Source organism: Pseudomyrmex gracilis, unplaced genomic scaffold (genome assembly GCF_002006095.1).
Source record: "Pseudomyrmex gracilis isolate BER0280 unplaced genomic scaffold, ASM200609v1 scaffold_196, whole genome shotgun sequence".
In the NCBI taxonomy this organism is placed as follows: domain Eukaryota; kingdom Metazoa; phylum Arthropoda; class Insecta; order Hymenoptera; family Formicidae; genus Pseudomyrmex; species Pseudomyrmex gracilis.
Window position 1 is genome coordinate 131,486 of NW_018020780.1, and position 24,601 is coordinate 156,086.

General features: G+C 39.6%; 2 protein-coding genes across 4 annotated transcripts in view; both read left to right on the forward strand.

Moving 5' to 3' along the window:
* Nucleotides 1-24,601, forward strand: part of LOC109858257 (zinc finger protein 62-like) — a 41,365-nt gene that overhangs the window by 8,276 nt on the left and 8,488 nt on the right. The window lies entirely within an intron of this gene.
* LOC109858263 (zinc finger protein 239-like) lies at nt 2,082-5,368 on the forward strand. Of its 3 annotated transcripts, none has more exons than XM_020435344.1 (2): nt 2,082-2,170; nt 3,682-5,368. In XM_020435344.1, the coding sequence occupies exon 2, from the start codon at nt 3,722-3,724 to the stop codon at nt 4,874-4,876; it is 1,155 nt and encodes a 384-aa protein (XP_020290933.1). In that variant the 5' UTR covers nt 2,082-2,170; nt 3,682-3,721; the 3' UTR covers nt 4,877-5,368. The 3 variants fall into 3 exon arrangements, with proteins under 3 accessions (XP_020290933.1, XP_020290935.1, XP_020290936.1); XM_020435346.1 differs by having other exon boundaries at nt 2,161-3,596; XM_020435347.1 differs by having other exon boundaries at nt 2,161-3,342.

A 24,601-nucleotide genomic window follows, 5' to 3' on the forward strand; every position in this document is an offset into this window, starting at 1 on the left:
ACAGGGTCATAGAACACATATATACAGTATTAATTAATTACTCAAATGTGAAAGTGTAAATATGATCATCTGTTCAGAGATGATTGTAAGAGTGTTAACGCGTGTGATTCGATCAATTACGCAAGACGAGATTAAATGTAGCCTTGTTTCACGAAAAGAAAATTTTAATTTCTTTATTTATATTTAGGAATTTGATACGTAATTTGTTAAAATATTGAAAAAAGTCTTTGCAGAGTAAATGTGCAATGTGTACGTCGGTAACGTAGGAATCATACGTGTCGATAACATAGTGTACCGTCTTACCTTGGACGATAATTACGCCATTCCTCACATAGTTTTCTACAGCAATTAGTGATTTATTTACTAAAAAAAAATGCAAAAAATTTTTTGAATAACATAAAGCAGACACGAGCATTGAGAAAATATTTGACCATTTATTTTGTTTTTGTTTTAGAAAGTTTATGACAATTTATAACATCTAGTAGATTACACAATGCTGATGCTGTGTGTGTATCTCGTATGTATATACTGAAAACTAAATATAAACAGTAAACGACACAAAATTTATGTGCACACACACTCACACACACATACACAATCTAGAAAAGACAACACTGACACATCAAGTTGGTATCGTCCGCATAATTTTCAATCAAACACTGTAACCAGAAGGTAATTAGAGTAATTTAATAATAAGTAGCTGTATTTTGTAACCGCATAATTACGTATAAACGCTATGTTTAGTATGACAAAAAAACTAGTGCCTGTTGACTAATCGCTCGCGACCTTTTAGCACCGTTTAAAGCTTGTACGAGACATCAGGAGGAAGAGAAGTGTGGCTAAGAGTAATAAAGGAAATATTTGGAAATCACTTGAAAGCGCCTTATTGATTCTCTACCCAAGTAAAGCTTCGTCAAAACAGAAACTTTCTCTTTGGACAGGAAATATAAAATCAGACGAGATCCGTCCGTATAAGATACCTCGATTATTTCGTTAAAAAAAAAAAAAAAAAACTCGTTAACGCTATGAAAGAGCGGGCGAGAAACAAGCAGTTGATTGACTTCCGTTTGTGTCTGTCTTCTTTACAGATGTTTTGTATCAAAGGTCGTGCTGCTCCCTAGTCGAAAGCGGACCGCAACCGGTGAATGCAAGCACGTCTTTGTCCAGGAAGTTGTTCGCGCGGAAGTAGTGACGCCGGGTTCGAAGATGGATAGCAACAAGCCGCGGGATGTCACCCGTCTGCGTCTCATGCATTGCAAACTCTGCGGCGAGAGTTACGTGTACAGTCAGGGTCTCTCAGAGACGGAAGAATCGATTTCGGAGAACGAACGGCTGATGTGCGAAATATGCGGTATGACTTTCCTGACCATGTTGAAGCTGATGAAACATCAAGAGGACCACGCGTCCGAGCCGCGTTTCACCTGCGACACGTGCGACTTCGCGACTCCGAACAGGAAGGATCTAATTTCTCACGAGAATTTTCATTCGTTAGAAGCGCTCGCCGCGTACAAGTACGAGTGCGAAGTGTGCGGCGAAAAGTTTCAAAGCAAAGGTAACTGTCAGGTGCATTTGCTGTCGCACGCGCCGGACGAGCCGTACAAGTGCGACGATTGCGGTGCTTCGTTTCGTCACCGTCAGGGTCTGCGATTGCACGCGAAGCTCCATCAACCGGACTACGTGCCGCCACAGCGTAAGCATCACTGCGAGGTGTGCCGCAAGCGTTTCTCCCGAAAACAGGTGCTGCTGGTGCACATGAAGACTCATCGCACTTCCGCGGAACCGCAGAACGAATATGTGTGCAAGATATGCGGCAAAGTTGTGTCAAGCAAGACATATCTGGCAGTGCATCAGCGGAAGCACACCGGCGAGAAGCCGCACGTTTGTGACGTCTGCGGCAAGAGCTTCATCTCGCAGAATTATCTGAGCGTGCACCGTCGCACTCACACTGGCGAAAAACCGCATCAGTGCGTTTACTGCAAAAAGAGATTCACCCAACGAACTACGTTAGTGGTGCATCTGCGGGGTCACACCGGTGACCGACCCTATCCTTGCACGCATTGTGATAAATCGTTTGCTTCTAAGACCATGCTTAACTCGCATCTCAAGATTCACGCGAAGCAAAACGCGCAGCCGACGGAGACGATGGAGACGTCGCAGTAACGACAACGAGGTTCGCGACAGCAATAATCATTGTTTCTCCGATCAATGTAAAATGCTACCTAACTGAAGCGTCGCCGTTATTAGGTTCTTTTCCGCAGATTAAGATCTTGCTCACGTTTAGTTTTCACAAATCTTCTTTTCTACTATTTTAGTTTAGACGTAACAGTATCAAGAAACTTGTAGGATAAACAATTGTGTGTACGAATGCAAACCGATAAGTGGAATACTATAAGATAATTTTTTTTTTTCTGGTACAAGTATAATCAGAATCGGCGCAATTTTTAATATAATGAGAGCGTTGTTTTATATAATAATTATTTTCACGCTGTCAAGGTTGGAACTAGACGAGGTCGCTTGTAATACATCGTTCAAGCGGACCGTCTTTAAACGAGCGAACATCTCTTATGACACTTTCGCCTACGTTTTATCATGCGAACAAGACAGTTCAGCTATATTTGATAAAAATAGAGCGGGGTTCATAAGGCTGTCGTAAATAGACTTGCTCTGTATTCGGAAAAACGAAACACTTATGTATATTTATGGGCGTGTATATTTTAAGGAATTAAGACCGACTGTCACGCAAACTTTGTCAAAGATTTAACTTAGGAAACGAATCATTGAAACATTTTTCTTTGTACTGAAGTAATATATACATGTGAATTCGTACAAGTGCAAAAAGTAGAGACAGGATACACTTGTTTTTTTTTTTTTTTTTTCCTCAAAAGCTTGTATGACAACAGTTTGTATTTTTTAGCTATGCAGGAAGACATAACGATATTGTTTACTATTTATATTCTGACAGAAAGACATTTCTTTATCGCTTGTACAATGTACCACATTTATAAAAACAATTAGGGAATTGTCAACGCGCTAAACTCTCCCCCCTAGTGCCTTAGTTGCATTATTGTTTCTACAGTAAGACACACACGAACATTTTTTATACATGATTATACGGAAATATCGTACAAATAAAGATTTATGTATAAAACAGGCAATCTGTAAGTAGTGCGGAGCAACATCTGAGAACACAAATCTTTACAACAAGACGATCAAAATCGCGAAAATTCACATATCTCTACATTTGCGCGTAATTTCTTCTTGTTACACACGCAAGTAGTAGTTGAACGAAATATTTGGAACCGATCTGTCATTGATAGACGCAGCTCTGAAATCTTGTATACAGTAAGTAAAAAGATTTTTTTTATAGTCACAGATTGAACACTTACGTCTTAGTATTTTTTTTTTTTTTTTTTTTTTTTTACATTTGGAAGTCTTTGGTACAAATGTAAAATAAAGGCGTATTCTTTTGGATCGATATTTAATTTCATTGTATTGTTAACCGAACATGATTTTGATCCGTGTACGTGTGTGTTTCACGACCGTTGCGTCTCTTTTTCTCTTCCGTTTGGGTGAAAAACGACAAAAAGTATCGAAAAGTACGTCCGCTCTTTCTTTTCGGTTATTTTTTTTTTTTTTTTTTTTTTTATAATTACAATCTATATTTCTCTTATTTATTTTCAGAACTAAAGGAACAGATTCCAGAGCTCATCTGAAAAATACGATGGAAAGGAAAATTGCAAATCCGCGCTTTGTGCTTCTCCGTAAGATCAATGACCAAACTATTCTGCTCCAGAGCGTACCCTCGTACAGCTGTGATTCCTGCGACGAGAATTTCAACACGGAAGCCGATTTGATAGTGCACAAGACGGAACAGTCGATACTTCGAACTCGCGAAGCGTTGCGTCAAGCGGAACCGAGGTACAAGTGCGACGCGTGCGAAAAGACATTTTCGACGAAATTTTTGTTGATGAGACATTGCGCCACGCCGTGCAAATATCCTGTTTTGAAGGACGCGGCTACGAAGCAGGAGGAACGTCAAGATGCAATCGCGCAAATTGTGCGAAATTGTGCGGTGAATAAAAAATTGATAGAGAATAAAACAACGAAAGGAAAGAAGAAGTCGAAGGAGAATAAAAAATCCGAAGAAAAAAAGAATTCTGAAGAAAATAAATCTGATGAGAACAAAGAATCGTCGAAGGGTTCTATTGAGTGTGACAAATGTGACAAATGCTTCAAGAAGAGAAGATATCTGAAGGTTCACAAAACGTTGCACGAATCCCCGTACATTTGTAACATTTGCGGCTCGAAGTTGACGTCGGAGTATTTTCTCAAGATTCACATACGGCGACACAACAAAGAATTCACGGAGTTCTGCGAGATCTGCAACAAAGGCTTCTACTTGAGAGCGACCTTGAAGAATCACATGAGCGTGCACACCGCCGAAAAACCACACGTCTGCGAGATCTGCAACAAGGCGTTCGGCAATCGGGTTTATCTCCGAAGCCACATGCAGATTCACTGCAAACCCGAGATGAGAAAGACGTTCAAGTGCGAGATCTGCGACTTCCAAACGTTTTACAGCTACTGCTACAGACAGCACGTGTGGACACACACGGGCGAGAGTCAAGTTGCGTGCGAGGTGTGCGGCAAACTGATCAGACGGCAGTACATGAAGATACACATGAGGATACACACCGGCGAGAAGCCGGATATTTGCGAATTCTGCGGCAAAGCGTTCAGTTCGAGAAAGTATCTGATCAAGCATCGACGGATTCACACCGGTGAGAAACCGTACCAGTGTAAGATCTGCAAAAAGAGTTTCACTCAACGCGGCACGCTCACTCTGCACCTCAGGAGACACGAGGATCGCAAGTAGACAAGTTTGTTTTTGTTTTATTTCAACACACACAGAGACATTTTTCTCATTTCAAGTTTTTCACAAGCGTTTACACAATTAACGTGCGGTTGGGAAAATGTTACCGATATTTTGATGCTTTCGCGATGTAAGAACTTTTCTGCTCGTTTTTCGTAAATACTTCACTTTTTTTTTGTAAACTCAGTTCACTTTATCAATCGATTCGAGAGCAGCCTGATGTTGAGGTGCTCTTTGACAGGTGTTCCTTTAAATAGCGTAAGGTTGAAGAGGAAGTGTGTGACATGATACATGGAATCTGGTGTCGAAATGACTGCTATGAGCGTATGTATGTGTATGATCTTTGTTAAGATTGTTTGCAAGTTTTTAGATCTCCAGAAGACAAAAATGTCGCTTATGTTTATTACCAAAAAAAAAAAAAAAAGACAACGTTGCTCGTTCCTCGGTACAATATTGTGTATTATAATGTTTATGACATATACAAATAAATGACATATACAACGTGTACAAATAAATATATAATTTATATATACGATAAATTATGTGTGTTGTTTATTTACATTTCCACATCCGCTTGTCCGATAAAGTTGGTCCAGATATAATGCGCATGAAGATTGCGATTAAAAAAATTTATATGTAAAGATAAAAAATGAAAAATATTCTCACGACGAAGTTTCATCTAATTAGCAACACGTGTAGTCGCTTTTATTAAAACAAAAAAAAATAACAAAGATTAAGAAGTTGTGCAATTCCGAAAACTAAGAGAACTTCCTACGATAAAGACACGAAGATAAAATCAAATCAAATAAAACGGAAAAGTGACAGTCACGCTCGTTCGACCTGTCACGCAGTTGGCGCAATACATAAGTAAATGCACGTGAAAGAGGTACTTCTCTTTAAGATTCTTCTCAAGTCTGTAAATGAAAATTGCATATTTCTCCAATACGTACGTTTTCGTTGCTGCTCTCACGCGTGTTGACGTATGTTATTTATTACAGGTACGACGAGATCAACGTACAAAACGTAAAGATGGAATCGATCGGCGAGTTGCAAGATGTAAAATTAGTGAGCTATGAGATATCTAACGTGGAAGAGTATCAGATCGATCAGCAATCGGAAGAAGTTACGGAAGCGATCGAATTTAAATCCGAGACTTCGAACCTGAAAACGAAATCTTCCTCGAAAACAAACGAGACAAACGTTAAGAAAAAGTTTCGTGAACTGAATTCGAATCGAAAATGCGCGAAGATTTACGAGTGCGCGCTATGCGGGAAACAGGAGGACAAGAAGCAGCTGCTGCTGAGGCACATAAAGTGTCACGAGAAAATCGCTCGTTGCGAAGAGTGCGATAAGAACTTCGTCAACGAGGAGAAATACCGAAAGCATATGATCAAAATACATCAGAAGGAGAAACCGTTTCAATGCGTCTTGTGCGGCAAGTGTTTCAAGACCGAGGAGTTTCTGAAGACTCACCTGAAGCAGCACAACAAACGCTTCGTCTGCGATATATGCGGTATCTCAAAGGTCTCCGGATACGATTTGCGTCTCCACAAGAAGAAGCACAATCAGGAGTACGTGACCAAGTGTAAAGTGTGCAACAAGGGATTTTACACGAAGCAAACGCTCGAGCGACACTTGCTCACGCACACCGGCGAGAAACCGTTTGTGTGCAAGGTGTGCAAGACTCCGTACGCGAGCGCGGCTTATCTCAACATGCACGTGAAGTCTCACGGCGAGCGGGAGAAGCACAAGTGCAATATCTGCAATTTCGAGAGCTACTGGAAGGCCGCGTTGAAGATGCATCTGAAGATACACACGGGCGAGAATCAGATCACGTGCGAGGTGTGCGGCAAGTCCGTGAGCAGCAAGAATTACCTGCAGATTCACATGCGCATACACTCGGGCTTGAAACCGCACGTTTGCGAGATGTGCGGCAAGGCGTTCAGCGTGCAGAAGTATTTGATTGTGCACCGACGAACTCACACCGGCGAGAGACCGTACGAGTGTAAGGTGTGTCAGAGGAGGTTCACGCAGCAAGGCTCACTGAACACGCATATGAAATCTCATAATGTAAATAAGTGAATGGAAGAGAGAGAAAGAGAAATGAGGAGAAATACCTTGTGCAAGTCTTATTTACACGTGTTTGTTTGAACTTTATGTCTTGTCAGGTGTTAGAAGACGGAAACTTCAAGTTTTCAATTTGACTTATACGATAAATGCATTTCAACACTTTTTTAGATAAACTTTTTGTGAATTCAAATTATGTGAAATTGTTTACAAACCGAGGATTTCATCGTGGCGTTAGAGCGGATGTATATTATTAATCTTTATTTCTTTTGGTTGTGAACAAATTGATCACATTTCATATCGCATACTAAATGGGGAACATCCATAAATTTTTGAACATATATTTATCAGATATGTGAAATATCTGCAGGAGAATATTAATTTTTTATTGAAGATATGAGACTGATGAAAAAAGAGTGAAATATGAAGAATATAGTTTATAAGAAAACATAAGTATAAATAATTTATCAATATGACGAGATTGTTGATATTTCTATTATATAAAGTGTACTTTTAAATATTCTACTATGTAAAATGTCGACTTGAATATAATGTGAACGTGTAGTTAAGGTAAAATAATTTGACACACATTTGAAATCTAGAAGTATCGTGAGCTGGCAATTCAAATAATAGTACCAACTATCACTGCCTGCTACCAAGTAATAAAAAAATATATACTTTTACTTAATCTAAAAACGACAACTGTCAAAATTCTTGACAATTTAATTTATTGTTAGATATGTGTTCTCTATACATATATATTATATCATCTAGATTTATTAAAATTCTCTAGAATCTCTTATTAAATATAATATAAGCTTTTTACATAAATAATATATAAACAAAAAGATATAGAAGAGAAGTAATAGACACATCACCGTGTTGATCAGAAATCTTTATTTATTTACATGCCGCAAGGTTGTATTTATTTATTGTGGTTTGCAGTATTGCTATATTTTTTATGAATTCTGTAGAAAAATTTATATGTAAAAGAGGAAATTGTGTGTGCAAAGTGACAAATAACAATAACACAGACTTTGCACTTAGAATGTTTTTTGAATATATTTTCAGGAACGTCGTAAAACTGTACGTGCAATTTACAAAAACATTTAATTTATATGCCACACGAACATTGCGTAATTATAGTAAACTGATATTTAAAAAAGAAATTTGATTGTAATTATATAATAACTACGAACAATATACATATATATTTTATATATTACAAATATTTTTAACATAGAAAGGAGAATTGTACATATAAAAAAGTGCGTGCAAATAAACTTATATATAAATGAAACTTTGAGTAATTTTTTTACTAAAGAATATAAATTTAAATTAGTATTACTATGTACGTATAGTGTGTGTGTCATTATTTAATTTTCTTTTCAGAAATGCAATAGCGGCAGAAACGTATGTAAAAAGTGAATTGTCTGTACATGAATATACGGATCCTGCTGAATCAGTTTTCGTTAAAGGGGAAGAAAATGTAAAGCAGGAAAAGTATAATGTGCAAGAAAAGAAAGTCGCAAGTTCGAAACACGGATCTCCTGACAGCGTTGATGACTCGTCGGTGACGCAAAACGAGTTCGAAAACGAAGAAATTGCGTGTCAGAGTAATTTGAACGTCAAAAAACACCCTGTCGATGATCAAACGATTTACGAGTGTGACATATGCGCGAAGCTCTTTCGATCGAAGAACTTGTTCGAGGGCCATTTAGTGGCGCACAGCGACGCACGTCCGTATCAATGCGACGTCTGCAACAAGTCTTTCAAGAGGTCCAGCACCTTGGCGGTGCACAGACGCATTCACACTCACGAGAGGAATTTCGTGTGCGACGTGTGCGGTCGCGCGTTCGTGCAGGCTTCCCAGTTAGCTACTCATCACAAGCGTCACTTTGAGAAGTACACGAAACATTGCGAGATCTGCAACAAGGGTTTCTTCACGAACGCCGAGCTCCGCGGACACATGAACGTGAGGCACGGCGCCAAGGAGCACGTGTGCACCGCCTGCGACAAATCGTTTCCCAACAATCACACCCTCGTGCGCCACATGAAAATTCACGATCCGAACTTCAAACCGGTGAAGCATCAGTGCGAGTTCTGCGGCAAGACGTTCGCCTACAAGAACTCGCTGGTGGTGCACGTGGAGTCCCACACCGGTGACAACAAGTACGACTGCCATCTATGCGGCAAGTCCGTCACGACCAAGGGATCTCTCCAGGACCACCTGCGTCTGCACGGCGAGAAGTCGCTGGTCTGTGACGTCTGCGGCAAGGCGTTTCACAAGAGATCGACGCTGATTGTGCATAAAAGAACTCACACCGGCGAGAAGCCCTACTCGTGCGACACGTGCGGCAAGTCTTTCACCCAGCACTCGACGCTCGTCATACACAAGCGATATCACACGGGCCAGAGACCGTATCAGTGCAATTATTGTACAAAATCGTTCGTGTCCAGAGGGTTGCTGAACGCTCACAATAAAATACACATGGTCAACGTGATGGTCATGCAGCCCGCGTAGTTGTCATTCCGATGTTCACTTCTGTTTTATTGGACAATCATTACGTTGTATGTAATGCCGGTTGCGCGTTCAAAAACATTATCATGTGATACTATTTAGATCGTAACAAGTGTCTTATTAGATAAGTCAACGATCGAACATTGTGATTCTTCTGTTTTCGGCATCTGAACCGGTGCGACTGATAACTTTTTGTGACGTATTTTCACGAAGACAATCGCAATTAACAGATTTTTTTTATTCTTTATGTATGAGAAGAGAAGTTTTGTATATGACTTGTTGCTTATTTTATACGCGGAATATTGCAATTTTAGAAATGTAATTGAGCCTTTTGTGTCTCAGTTGTGAGACGTATTGATATTCTTATGTGCTATATACATACATGTACCGTTGTGATAAATAAATACCGCAATTGAAAATATTATACACAAACTACCCATGAAGGAGGATCACATCATGTTGCTCTCATTTGTAATATTCAAGCCTTTCTGTCTTCCACGCAACAAATACATGCGTTTTTCACGTACATAAATGTCCTTTTCTTTTTTTTTTTTATCAAAATCAACAGCGGCGGCGCAATGATTATTCTATCGTCAAATTTTATGCTTTACATCGCATAAACTTAGCTAAAGCTGCTAAAACAAAAGTTGCGGCTTGGCAATCTTGCTCGTAGAATAATTTCGCTAAGCAACACGAGACAGTAACAGAAAGTGGACAATAAACAGAAAGACGATCGTGACGCAACAGAGACACCCGATACTGATATTCCCCTGAATTTTTCCATTTCAGGTATAACCAGCTACCTGAGTTTTCCGAAGGCTATTATCCGATGATAACGTGCCCTAAACTCGACCCGGCGAAAAAGAACGACGACACCATCAAGTCCGACTCGAAATCACCCGAAGAATCGGCGGATACGGCCGACGAGAGCGCAGCCCCAACGATTACCGAGGAGAATCCCATAAAGCAAGAGGTAAAGAACGAAGATGACGAGGAGGATCTTCCTCTGGCTTATCGTTGTAAGCTTTGCGGCGTCTACTTTGCATCGCAGTCTTTGCTCGAAAATCACGAGATCGAGCACAAAGGTAAGCGGAAAAGCACGTGCGCTCAATGCGGCCGGGTCTTCAGGACTGCCATGACTCTTCGTAAGCACATGAAGATACACTCGGTACGTAAGAGCGGTCGCAAGACCAGCTCGTCGACAATCGGCAGCCGTGCCGCGTCGCTGAAGAAGGTGAAGAAAGAGAAGTCCGAGTTGGAATTTGTTTGCGAGACGTGCAACAAGGTGTTCCGACACAAGAGCAACTATCAGAAACATCTGTTGCGCCACACGGTAGGCGATCTCCCTTGCAAGCACTGCTCGAAGAAGTTTCGGTTGTTTCGCGACTTAACGAGGCACGAGAAGACGCACTTCTATCCGAGTTTCAGCTGCAAAGACTGCGATTACGAGACCACGGTCCTGGCCGCGCTGAGCATTCACATGACGCGTCATATGGACAAGGCGGATCTTCCGTACAACTGCAACGAGTGCGACAAGCGTTTCCGAAAGAAGTTGGATCTCCAGGAGCACTACAACATACACTCGGGCGAGAAACCGTTCGTCTGTCAGCTCTGCAACAACGCCTTTTATCTGAGACGACAACTGTCAGCGCACTGCAGACGCATGCATCCCGAGCTGAAGGCCAACAAGGTGACCAGCACCGCCTGCGACATTTGCGGCCGCGTCCTCGCCACGAGAAGATCGCTCTTCCGGCACAAGGAGAGTCACAATCCTACGAAACTCTATCTCTGCGACTACTGCGGGAAGAGTCTCAGCAGCAACGAACATCTCAAGAAGCATCGACGGATTCACACCGGGGAAAAACCCTACGTTTGCGACATCTGCGGTAAGGGTTTCACCGATTCCGAGAATTTGCGAATGCACCGAAGAGTCCACACGGGTGAGAAGCCGTACAAGTGTGATCAGTGCCCGAAGGCGTTCTCACAGAGGTCGACGTTGACCATTCACAGACGCGGACACACCGGGGAACGACCCTACGTCTGTCAGATATGCAACCGTGGATTCTCTTGCCAGGGTAACTTGACGGCTCATCAGAAGTCCACGTGCGTTTAAAGCACTCGTCGGCGACGAGAGTCAGCATCTTATGTCTGTGAATAGTTTGACACTTCTTTTAGTGCCCGCGGATCTTGTTGAACTCTCTCACGACGAGACTAGTGCGGTATTGTGCACGCCGTATGTATCGTAACAGTCGATGAAGCAGAAACTGTGGATAATCCTTTTCAATTGTAGATTATTAAATATTACACTACGGCGACATCAGTACACCTAAGAGAACGAAGAACCGCTTCTCGATAAATCTCTATACTTAAATATACCGGAAGTTATTTCTCTTATTGTTAGAAAGATTTAAATCAGGGCAAATGCAGCAGAGTTTCTCTCATTTGCGTCTCTCCTTTGACTCAACTCGTTTTCTTGAGTTGTAAACGGCATTTTGATGAGTCGTCTTCGCCTTTCTGTTGTCACCCTATTACTCCAACTTCTTTTCAGTTATCAGTCACCGACTGTTATTTGACTGGTATTCACCGTCCAATCTTATATATTGTTGAGATCATCTTAAGTTCGTCATCTTATGATGCTGTACGACTCATCTCATTGACTAGATTATCTGAGGATAAATGAAAAAATGATTTTGAATATAAGATTCAATCATGATTCAACTATGATTTGATCTTTGCAAGCGCAGTATTGCACAACTCGTATCAAAAAAGTGAGGGAAACAGGAGAAAATCGAGTCAAAGACACAGCTCGGTCTCGAAAAGTTGAACGAAGGGAGACTCTGCTGGAAAATCGGTATGAACTGAAGCAGGCGCAGTTGTTCGCACGACGATGACTTTTTTGTGGCCAAATGTTTTTTCTATAGTTGTGTTTCACGTGTTTCATAACACGTGCCGCAAACAGTTTTCTTTTAATTTATCGATATGCTGACATATTTCTTATACTCTTCTACATGAACTTTATTCGTTTTTGCCAAGTGTTACGAAAGTTAAAAACGTTTCGTTGCGCGTATATACTGTTGCGATCGTGCAAACAACTGCGCGAATTATATTCACCTGTTTATTCTTGGATCTTTCTATACGATATCTTTTGTATACTGGTTCTAATATTTGCGTAAAACACACATACATATTGACGCTCAAAAGACAAGTTCACGCATATGATTTTTCTCTCGTGCTACATTCTACAATAATTACGTATTTGTACTCGTTCGTTTCCGAAGTTTCGTTACGATTATTATTGTTATTCTATTTTTCCAATGTAGATAAGTATTAATTGTAAAAGCTGAGTAACGGCAAAATGTGTTGTTAAAGAAAATTGTTTTGATTTCTCATTCTCTCTTTTCTCTCTTCTCTTTTACTTCTCTCTTTCTCACTTCTAGTTTTCTCCCTCAGTTTTGTAGGGAGATGAGATAAAAAACACTTTCTCTATCTTGCTTTTTTCCCTTTCTCTCTCTTCTTTCTTCCCTTTTTCTTTTTTTTTTTTTCTCTTTCTCTTTTTATTTTTGCTAATTTTAATGCGACTAAATATATCAACAAATTTATGTTAATCGTCATTGATATTCGTTATTATACATTTAATAAAATAACTCGTGCATAAAAACAATTGTATGACTACAGATCTATTTTATCTTTGTTGATTAAATTGGTTGGATTCTTCAGCCTTGAAGCGAACAGATTTTTCTATCACCAATATATACATATCGCCAACTGAATTAATTAATCTCTTGTGTCTTGTTTTAATTCTAGCAAAACTTCCAAATTGGAGTTGAAGAAGACTATTGAAAATTGCTGAGATAATTCTTTATTTTAAACTATTTTTATTTATATGTATCTAGATACATAATCGATGTATATACATATATACATACATATACACAAATATGTGTGTGTACATATATATATTATAAGAGAGAATCACATATACTCTATATTAATATTTTTAAGAAACATAAATAAAATCAAGTTTTTATCACACTCTTGTTTTTATTTTATTTTAGACTCGAAATAGTGCTAATTATATTACACACGTTTGATCGTAAGTCTAAGAAAAATTCTCTCTCTTATTTGTCTAATTATTTGCATTGTATTTTTCTTTTTTAATTATTATATCTTTCGCAAACTATTGGAGATTCTAGATGTTTATGCAGTTACGGGAGACCGTCGTGCGTTCAATATGTGTATTGATTGAAATCAATGGATGTTTCAGGACACGATGGACTACGGTGTGGGACGCAACGAATGAAACGTATCGGCAGGTGCTGGTGCTGGTTAATTTGCAAGACGGCACACTGGCGAAAGGTGTCATCGAAAAGTTACCCTGTGGCGGTTCGACGAAAAAAAAAGTTGATGAAAAACAGCAGCAAGAGGGAGCAAAGAAAAAGTCCGACGCGAAGAAAGAAGTAGACAAAGACTCGTCAAGTAAAGAGAAAGAGAAATCCACAACGGAGAAAGAGAAGTCGACAACGGAAGAAAAGAAATCGACAACAGAGAAAGAGAAATCTACAACAGAGGAAGAGAAATCTGCACAAGCGTTTGAGATAACTTCAAAAAGTCAAGAAAAAGAGAAAGAGGAGAAGGAGGAGGAAGAGGAGGAAGAGGAGGAGAAGATGGAGATAGAAGAAGACGGAATATTCAAGGATCAAACGGACGATATACGAACGTGTTTGTTCTGCAAAAAGACTTTTGCTACTACTAACAGTCTGAAGAAACATCTCAGACAGTGTCATCACAGAAGAGCGTACAAGTGTGACAAGTGCACCACATCGTGCTTCACGGAAGCAGCTTTGGCGAAACATCTTATGATACACGCGGAAGATTACTTTTTCGAATGTAATATGTGTCAGCTGAAGTACAAGCGCAAGTTGTCGCTGGAGAATCACAAGATACGGGTGCACAGTAACGAGGCTCCTCGTTACATCTGCGACATTTGCGGTCAGTTCTTCAAAGTGAAATTGGATCTCTTTGCGCACATCAAAAGAAAGCACGACAAACGCTTGTACATATGTCGATACTGCGGACAGAGCACGACGGATCTCGCCAGCCACGAACGAAAGCACAAGAAAGAAAGAGGAGATCAGAATGGATTGGATTTCGCGTGCTCTTTGTGTTCCAGAAGATTCAAGCATCAGATTTATCTTGACAATCACATGTTGTGGCATGACCAGGGTTACAAGTGCACCACGTGCGGCTCGAACTTCAAATCGTGGAATCAACTCAAGTACCACAAAAGCCGCCAACACGAAGACCCGACCAAACCTTGTCCAGTTTGCAAAAAAAGTATCATGAGCACAGGTAACACGTTTTATCAGCATATTCTCACGCACGCCGGTATCAGACCGTACGAATGTGACGTCTGCCACGAGCACTTCACTCAGCGAACTAGTCTTCTACGGCATCGCAAGACTCATCCCGGTCCTCTTAAACCCTACACGCCTCAGATTCCCATCGCCAACTTAGCTAGAAATTATTTGAAAACGGTGGAGTGAACGTTACGTTTTGCAAAGCGGTTTCGTTAAGAAGAGTTTCAACATACTGCGAGATCTCTGTATAAAAACAATGTAATCTTTGATGCTTTCGCGGTGTGTTGTATTAACATTCAAAGATGTTTATCGGTATCAGACTGCTCTTGAGACCCTGATAAAGTGAGAGCTGAAATGTTCACGAAACGTCGGTATAAAACTGACACTAACGCGGTTCAAACCTAAAAAACATCTTTGAATGTTAAAAATAATGTACTCGATGCACACGCTTGGACACAAGAGATACGACGATATAAAAAGTTGAAACTGAAGGTTGAAATGCGATACAGTATTGTTTTTTTTTATATATTACGTTATTTCTGTTTTATATTTTCATGTCTTATTTCCATGAAACAGCTTTTTTGTATTACTTTTTGTTTCGTGTGTCGTCGATAAGCTGTTGCAGAAGTGACTATGCGAATATTTATTGTCAAGTATTAATGGGTCTGGTGCTTACAATTTTTGCACTTCATTTTGTTTTCTTACTGAAGTATATAAACATCTAACTACATAAATTAAACAAAAAGAAAAACACCACGAACAGACCCATTGACAGATACAGTATCAATTTGTACCAATTGCTACTGTGCACTTCGTTATTATATTTTGTGCGTGCGAGGAAATATCCAATGGTGTAGCAAAATATCAATTTATGTAATAAAATCAGATGATATGATTAAAAAAAAAAACAATGAAAGTTTTAGATTCCACACGTGTGTGGAGATAGTCTACACGTGCGCGCAACAGACTGATTTATTTAAATAAGAACGAAAAACAAAGCAATCGCTTCCATCTATTTATAAGTTATGTGTTAGACGAATATTTTTATGACGAAGAAGTATACCGGTTAAGAGAAACACCGGTATTTGTTATTATATATGTAAAGAAAGAAACTGGTGTTTGTTACATCTATATACGTACTTCTTATATGAAACAAATAAAGCAAAACTTTATTAGCACACTTTTTAGAACAATTAAATTTATTTTATAAACTGGTTGTGAAACGTGTGTTGTATGTTTATGTGTTTATTAATATGAATGTTTGTTTTGTTAGTAATAATGTATTCTACATGATTCTGTGGTGTTAAGTAATAATTTTTCTTCAGTTACACATAGCAAGACCCTTTTATTTTAATCACAAGGAAGAACGTTTCGTTGTTTTTGAAAGTAAGTTTGTATTATCGCTGCGTTTGCATATACAGTACTTCGTTGACACAGACGTATTCACTAAAACAAGACAAATGAGTGCGTTCTGAGAGATGAAATTGCAAATATATTATATAAAATTTATATTTTTATATAAAAAAAAATGGTAAAGCTACTGTAATTTTTTGGCTACAATTATTTATAGTCGTGTTTATTGTTACTCTTTCCAATTGTGTATTATTGTATATTATTTATTAGCTAGAGCAATTCTCTCAAACGTATATGCTTGAAAAGCATCATTGAAACTTTTTCGCTGACGCTATTTATCCTTGTTTCAGAGAAAAGCCTATCGTCAAGTGGACAAGAGAACAAAGTAAAAAAGAAACTTCTGTCTGTGTTATCTCCATTGTATCGGCGCCATGGAAATCTGATCAGATCGAATGCAGTTCAACGACAAGTGGAAATGACGGTTCGGCTCAGTGTCAAAATACAGAATTGATTGAACCGATTAAAGTAGAGCCGGTGGATTCGGAATTGGATCCACAGAATTCGCAGTCTGTAAGCGTTGACATAGAATCAATTAAAATAGAGCCGCAGGATTCACAGTTCGCAACAAACCACGATTTCACGAAAAAAAAGAAAGAATCGAACGTGGGGGAATTGCCGCAAGACTTTAACTCTTCAAACACATTGAAAGAATCAACAGAAGATGAAGTTATGAAACAGATAAAAAACACGTGTCCGTTTTGCGACAAAAAGTTTGTCGATGCGTACGGGGTCGAGCAACATGTCATGCACTCGCACCGTAAAACTTATCCCTGTAACATATGTAGAAGATCATACTGCGCGCCGAAATTGTTAGAGGAGCACCAACAGAGAATACACGGACCGGACTTTTTCTTGGAATGCAACATCTGCCACATCAAGTACAAGAGCGAGGACGGACTGAAGAGACACAACATTCGCGCTCATACCAATGTAGAGTCAAAATTCACGTGCGAGCACTGCGGCCGCAGTTACAAACTAAAGGCCGACCTGCTGACTCACATAAAAAGAATTCACATGTCGCAGTTGCAGATATGTCGCTTCTGCGGCAAAGCGGTCAAGGACGTGAAGAGTCACGAGTGGCGGCATAAGGAGCGAAACGGCGAGTTCAAGTACGCGTACTCGTGTCATCTGTGCCGGAAAAAGTTCCTCCACAGAAGCAGACTGGACAATCATCTGTTATTGCACAAGAAGGGCTTCAAGTGCGAGAAATGCGGCAAAGAGTACGTCGGCTCGCGCGAGCTCAGGAGCCATCAGCGCTCCAAACACGGCCAGACGACCATTTCCACCTGCATTCTGTGTCACAAAAAGTTCACGTCGATCAGCAATTTTCATCAGCACGTGCTCACGCACGCCGGTATACGACCGTACAAGTGCGACATCTGCGACGAGGACTTCACGCAGCGTTCCAGCTTGCTGAGACACAGGAAAAATCATCCCGGGCCGTTGCCACCGTACACAGTGCCGCATCCGCAGATAGCCGACCTCGCGAGATGTTATCTTCAAAAAGTTAAAGACGATCCAGATTCAGTATTAAAACACGCGCGATTCTGATTTGCTAGTAAGGCTTATTCATTTCACAGTGGTTTGCAAGATGTAGTTTTTGTATTGTTACAGAAACATACAGATCAAAAAGCATGGCGTCAATGTTAATTAACATTACACCACATACGATTTTTTCTTTACAAAGTTCTAATTTATACTTCAATTGTGAGAACACGACTTGGTTTTTTGCACAGTGATGTTAATAATGTAAATTTTTAACTTTTCTAACCAAAGAAAAGTATATCTCTTTAGCTTTTCATTGCAGAAAATCAAGATAGCGCGTGTGCAAAATATACATATTTTGATTTTTTTTTTGGTTATTTAAAAATTAAAAAGTTTCTTTTGTAAAAAACAAATTACTATTGCTACTATCACACAAAAATAGTGCTTATTTAATTAAAATGACAAGAAACTTTTGCTTAATTTTAATTTCGAATAAATAAGTTCTACGAATATTTTGAAGTAATAGTTTAAATAAAATTAAATTCAACAACAAACTGTCTGTTACCATGTGTAGAAAAGAAGTTCTTTTTTAGAACTGGTCTGGATATAAATATTGGAAGAATTAAAGAGTGAGGAAAACAGATAATTAGTATTCAAGTCGAAAATGTTCGCGGTATGCGTAAAATAACCAAGAAATAAGAGTCAATAAAAATTGTGAAAACACGCAAAAAAATCGAACATTCACAAGCCAATAAAAGACTGTGTGTGTAAAGAGTTACGTTTAAAATTACATAAAATTTACACCTGCTACGCTCATTTGTATCTCCGTTAAGTCATCATTTAGAAATAAGTTGGCACCTCTGCGTGAATATACAATAAGACGTATTTGTTAAGAAAATGTCTGTAAATTTGAGTAGTGTGTGTGTGTGAAAAAATATTTCCTTATAATATACATATGTAATATGTACATGTATATATAATTTGTACTCCTGTGCTTCTTGTTTCTCGAAATGTGTAACTCAAATTACACAGCGATGCATGCTCATGTGCAATCTCAGCGTAATCATATGACCCACATGTTTCGCATATAAACCTCGACTGACAATTTTTATAATTTTTTTTAGGTGCAATCACACACAGCTTGATCCGCTCTCGACTTTCCTGATAGTAAAACTGGACGACGATTATTTTCGCATCCCAAAATCGCTGAGCGTGTTCATGATGAAAGAACCACCCCCTATCGAACTTCCCGTCGACGAACCTTCTAGCGCACTTCCCGCCGAAGAACCTCCTACCGAACGTCCTACTGAAGGAAACGTCGATTTGAAAAAGGTCGAGTCGATAAAAGTCGAAGAAGCGACGGAAGAGACAGATCGCGCGGACGAAGATGAGAATCGCGTCGAGACCAGAAAGCGAAAGATCGCGAATAATGACTTCGACGACCTGGACGATGCCCCGTTGGACTTCAGGAAACGGCATGAAGATAGACGCGCGAAAACGCAATCTGACAAGGACGGGACGAGCCTGAAGAAAATTCACACTTGCGAAATCTGCGACATCACGTTTGATCGCAAGAGCAAACTCACTAGTCACATGTTCAAGCACAGCAACTCGCGACCGCACAAGTGCACGGTCTGCTCCAAGGGCTTTAAGACCGGAGCGTATCTCTCCAGGCACATGGAGATTCACGACGAGCCCGCGCAGTTGCACGCGTGCACTCTGTGCGACTTCAAGGCGCGCACGAAACCATATCTGAAGATACATTACATCCGCAGACACACGGAGGATTACAACTTTAGTTGTGAGCAGTGCGGCAAGATGTTTAAGGTCCAGTCCGATTACACGACGCACATGAAGGACCACGACACGGAGTCCTGCGTGTGCGACATATGCGGCACGTCTTACCCGAGCAAGAGCTCGCTGTACTTTCACAAGCATTACAAGCACAAGATCAAGGTGAAAGAGTTCGAGTGTCAGGTGTGCAAGAAGCGCTTCAAAACCCAGAAGAACCTCGACAGTCACGCCGAGCTGCACAAGACAAAGTACGTCTGCGAGCAGTGCGGTATGGAGTTCAAGTTCAGATATGGTCTGACGAAACATCTCAGAACGCACTCGGGCGAGAAGTCGTATCTCTGCGCCATATGCGGCAAGACCTTCGGTTGTCTCAGCTCGCAGAAGATCCATCTGCTGACTCACGTCGGCGAGCGGCCTTACGTCTGCGACATTTGCGGCCAGAGCTTCACCCAGCGGTCGCCGATGATGTTGCATCGGAAGAAACATCCCGGCGTGCATCCACCGCCACCGCCCATCAAGATCACCAATCTTCTGCACGGTGTGCAGGATAAGATCATTGTGAATAAGAAATAAACTGTGAGAAATAGAGAAAAAATTTTATTTTGATTCTTGTATCTTTTGTCAGTTCAATTTTAAAAAAGAAAACAACGCGTATGAGTGAGATAAGAAACAAAATACCAAGTGTGATATTTGTTTCGGTGACATCAGATTTGGAAGATCTCGCCCGCACGATAAGATAAGTAACAACGTTACGGTCTATCGACTTGGAAAAAAACCAGTTTTTAAAACTGGTTTTTTTTGTTTTATTGGTATGTCAAAATTTATTTTTAACACAGGACACATTGTGCAAGTTATAAATTAATATATTATCACTGCCATTTTATTATGTTTAGTCTTTGGATCAAGTATTTATTTTAAATAAGGTTTTCAATTTCAACGTGTGTCGATGTATGGACACATGTTTTTTTTTTTAAAGATAATTTATATACGTTTACAGAAAAAAATATTTAAACACTATTTTTCAACGTATAACATATTTTTACGTTTTCAGTTGGTCTGTTAGTGATGTAAATATTTCGACCAATGTAAATACAGATGAATATTGCGTTGATCTAATATTCGATACTGAAATATTAGATGTATATAATATATATATATATATATAATATAGTTTAGGTTTTCTATTCTTAATAAACAGCTCGCTTCTGAACTTATTCGTGTTATTTCACACAAGCTTTACTTCTGCATTTAAGTCTTCCAATCTCATTTTTGTATTTAATTATCTTATATTTTCTAGATCTATTGTAATAACTGACTGACTATTTGATGTATTTGCTTTTCAATAGGGACAACAGCTAGGTTTGTTTCATGAAATTTCAAAGTCTGTCGCGCGACGACGTCTTAGGAACAAATACGCGCAGGTTCTGTTTGGCAATTTTTTTCTCTGTTCTTTTTGTACGGGACGATGCAATGTGTAGGCAGCACAAAACAAATCAATGTAACATACTATGATGAACAAATAAATACATTTATTGTTCCTTATAAATAAACATATATTGGTTTTTGTAGACAAATTTATTCATTCTCTCTGCAACAGCGACAATGCTAAACTAGCTAAGAATTTGAAGACTTATCACGTAGTTTGTACAATTTTTTTTTGTGTGTTTGATAATGTTTATTAGAATATACGAGCTAAACAAAAAAGTTTATGTAATCTCATGAAGAGGACAATGACGAAGTGGCAGTGTAACACCTGATGAAGAAAGTGTAATGGAAAAATTTGTGAAGATACAATAAGAAGAGATGTGAACCTATTTTTTGATGTCAGTTTGTAATGTTTCTTTCAAATTATTGTTATAAATAAACATGTGTAATTGCACACGTATGTATATAAGTAAATAAGCTGTCATCTCAAACTAACTGATATTTCTTACTTTTAGGTTCGTTCTACGTGATCTTGCGCACAAACTATCCTTGTGATTTAAAACATCCGTCAAAGAAGCTCATCAATTACTAATTCTTTTATTTTCTCTCAAAGTTTTGTAGCAAGAAATCAGTTAATACGCAGCATGAGCCCGTGTCAGACTACAGATTGGGATTGGAATTTGATCAGAAACCAAGTTTTTTTTTTACAGGTGAATGCATTTAGTAAAGCTGTGCAAATTTTATGTCTTGCTTCTCGACACGTTCGTCTCAATCTGTTTCGATTGAGCGAAATAAATTCCATAATTTCATTTGCCGGTAACGCAATACAAACGTTACGTGTTATGTTACATTAAATGTAATTATTGTTTAAAGTATGAAGCCTGGATGTAATTTTGTAGACGTGTGTCACGTGACAATTTTTAGGGGTAAGAGTGATTGTATCAAGCGTTTGATCACTCATCTGAGATGAGGGGATGAGCAGATAGATTGTCCTGTTATTTCCACAAAAACTAGACAACACAATTTATTTTGTGTTTGTTCTGTGTGTGTATCTATACATATATATTATATTTAAAAAACAAGTTTTTTGTAATAAAAAATTTTTTCTAATATGTTACATTTTGTTAGCATAATATCAAGTTTCCATATCTTTTTGAAATATAATTTTAGTCTTAAGTATGTTACATGAATTTATTGTAAAATTTATTGTAAAATTTATTTAAACAAAATTCTCTGAGTGTGTGTATTTCTGTGTGTACGTGTGAGAGTATAAATTATAATTTGTACGACAGATAATTTAGTTTTTTTAGGATAAAACGTCTGCGTTCAATATTTATCTTTTTTTTCAAAATCCTTTCTTTTCAGAAAGTAGTTTTTCTATCACCTTTAATTAATCTCAAGATTCTTGTTCAATAACGAAGAACACTCGTGCAATGAACGTCTCTTCTGTTGTAAAGGCAACATCATAATTTTGTGACTTGAAAGAGTCACGGAACGTACATAGTTGTAAATTTTATTTACATCTGAATTTACTCACAAAGAGTTATAAAGTTTTGAAAAAAAAAAAAAAAAAATCCTGAAGTAAGATCGAGATGCTTAAAGTTTCACAGTGATGTTACTTGAATTAACCGCTGCATTTTATTATGTTTTAGAGAAGAGAACTGCAGCAAGAAGATCTTGCGGATGGATGATCCTGGTTTTGTGATCAGAAAAGATGTACCAATGAAACTGTACCAACACGTCGATGCCGATGGTAATCTACGCTATTCGCTTGTATCAAAGTTTGAGAACACAACTGATACTATAACTGACAAAGACGCGAATTTAGTGAATGTACAGCTGATGTTTCCTGTTGAAGTCAAAACCAAGGATCAATTGAACAGTCAGAAAACTGATCACCGTAGCGTCGAGTCTGTCACAGAGCCCTCGACGCCAAGTAATAAGACCGTTTGTTTCGCTTGTAATAGATGCAATATGAAGTTCCCCACGCATTCAATGCTGAATCGTCACAAAATAACACATACCGTGCGTTACTGTATCTTCGAACAGCCGCACGTTGTAAAAACACGAAAAAAGAAACGCACGGAAAACGTTACAGAAAAGACGGAAAAGAAAGACGAGAAGAATCTGAAAAAGCTCAATTGCACGAACTGCAATTACGAATGCTGGAGCGAGGAGGATCTCGAGAATCATACGTGTGAGTTTGAAAAGAGCGAAACGAGTTACGTTTGCAACGTGTGCAATTACGAGTGTAAAAGAAGCACCACTCTGACGGCTCACATGGTACAGTTCCACAAATCTGAGAAAAGCCCGAACGCACGTATCGATGAGAAACGTGCGACATTACCTAGGAAGAGAGCGTCGATTTTGCACGAAAAATCTGACGTAACAATGATGGTCAAAGAAGAAGTGTGCCCGGAGGAAGAACGCGGCGAGACGTCACGGAACGCTGACACTGACACCACAGCGGAGCTAGCCAGCCAGATCAATTTCGTGCATCAACCACATCAGTTGCTCTGTGACAAATGCGATTTCAAGTGCACGAACAAGTCCACGTTGTACTCGCATAAGCAACGTCGACACAGAAAACGCGCGAGAACAGTGGTGAGCACCGAGGTGTATTCCTGCGACGTGTGCAGCTTCAAAACCACCAAGAAGTCATCGTTGTCCTCGCACATATACCGGAAGCACCGGGACCCGCCGGGAGGTGTAAACGCGGAACCGGAACTGTTCTCTTGCAGTCAGTGCGACTACAAGAACAAGAACAAGTACGAGTTGAAGATACACGTCGCGCGCAAGCACACGGAGGACTTCAAATATTCTTGCGAGACCTGCGGCAAGAGGTACAAGGTCAAGGGCGATCTGACGAATCACATACGTTTCAATCACCGCGAGCAGCCGGTGATCTGCGACGTCTGCGGCAAGACCTGTCTCAACAGCAATTCGCTGTACGTGCATCAGAAGTTCGCGCACTACAAGGCCAAGTACGAGTGCCACTTGTGCAAGAGGCGAATGGTCAGTCAGGAGAATCTCGACGAGCACATGCTCAGACAGCATGAGCGCAGAGAGAACGTGGTGTGCGAGGAGTGCGGCAAGACGTTTTCGCGAAATAGCAGACTGAAGATACACATGAGAATCCACACCGGGGACAAACCCTACCCGTGCACCATCTGCAGCAAGTCCTTCGCCCGCAGAACCGCTCTGAAGCAGCATCTGCTCATTCACACCGGCATCAGACCATACGTGTGCGACATCTGCGGCAAAGCCTTCACTCAGAAGCCCGGTTTGATCAGTCACAGAAAATCCCATCCGGGTCCCCACCCGCCCTTACCGCGTGTCCTGATCGATCATATTCTGAGTAACGTCATGAGCAACACGTGATTAAACAGCGTAAGATTTGCGTACAGGCTCAGAGATATGTGATGTGTGAGAGTAACGATTCTCGTGGGCATGTGTAAATTTACTCGTACACCATCGCGATATCTCTGTAGTAAATAAGACATTAAGACTCTTTTATTGTACAAAAGCTTTTACTTAAGTGATTCTTGCAGCAATAATTTTATATATATATATATACAGGGTGTCCCAGAATTGGTTTAACATCTCTCGTAGGCAGATAGAAGGAATAAAACTGAGGTGAAAAGTCTTATACCATTTTGCTAGATT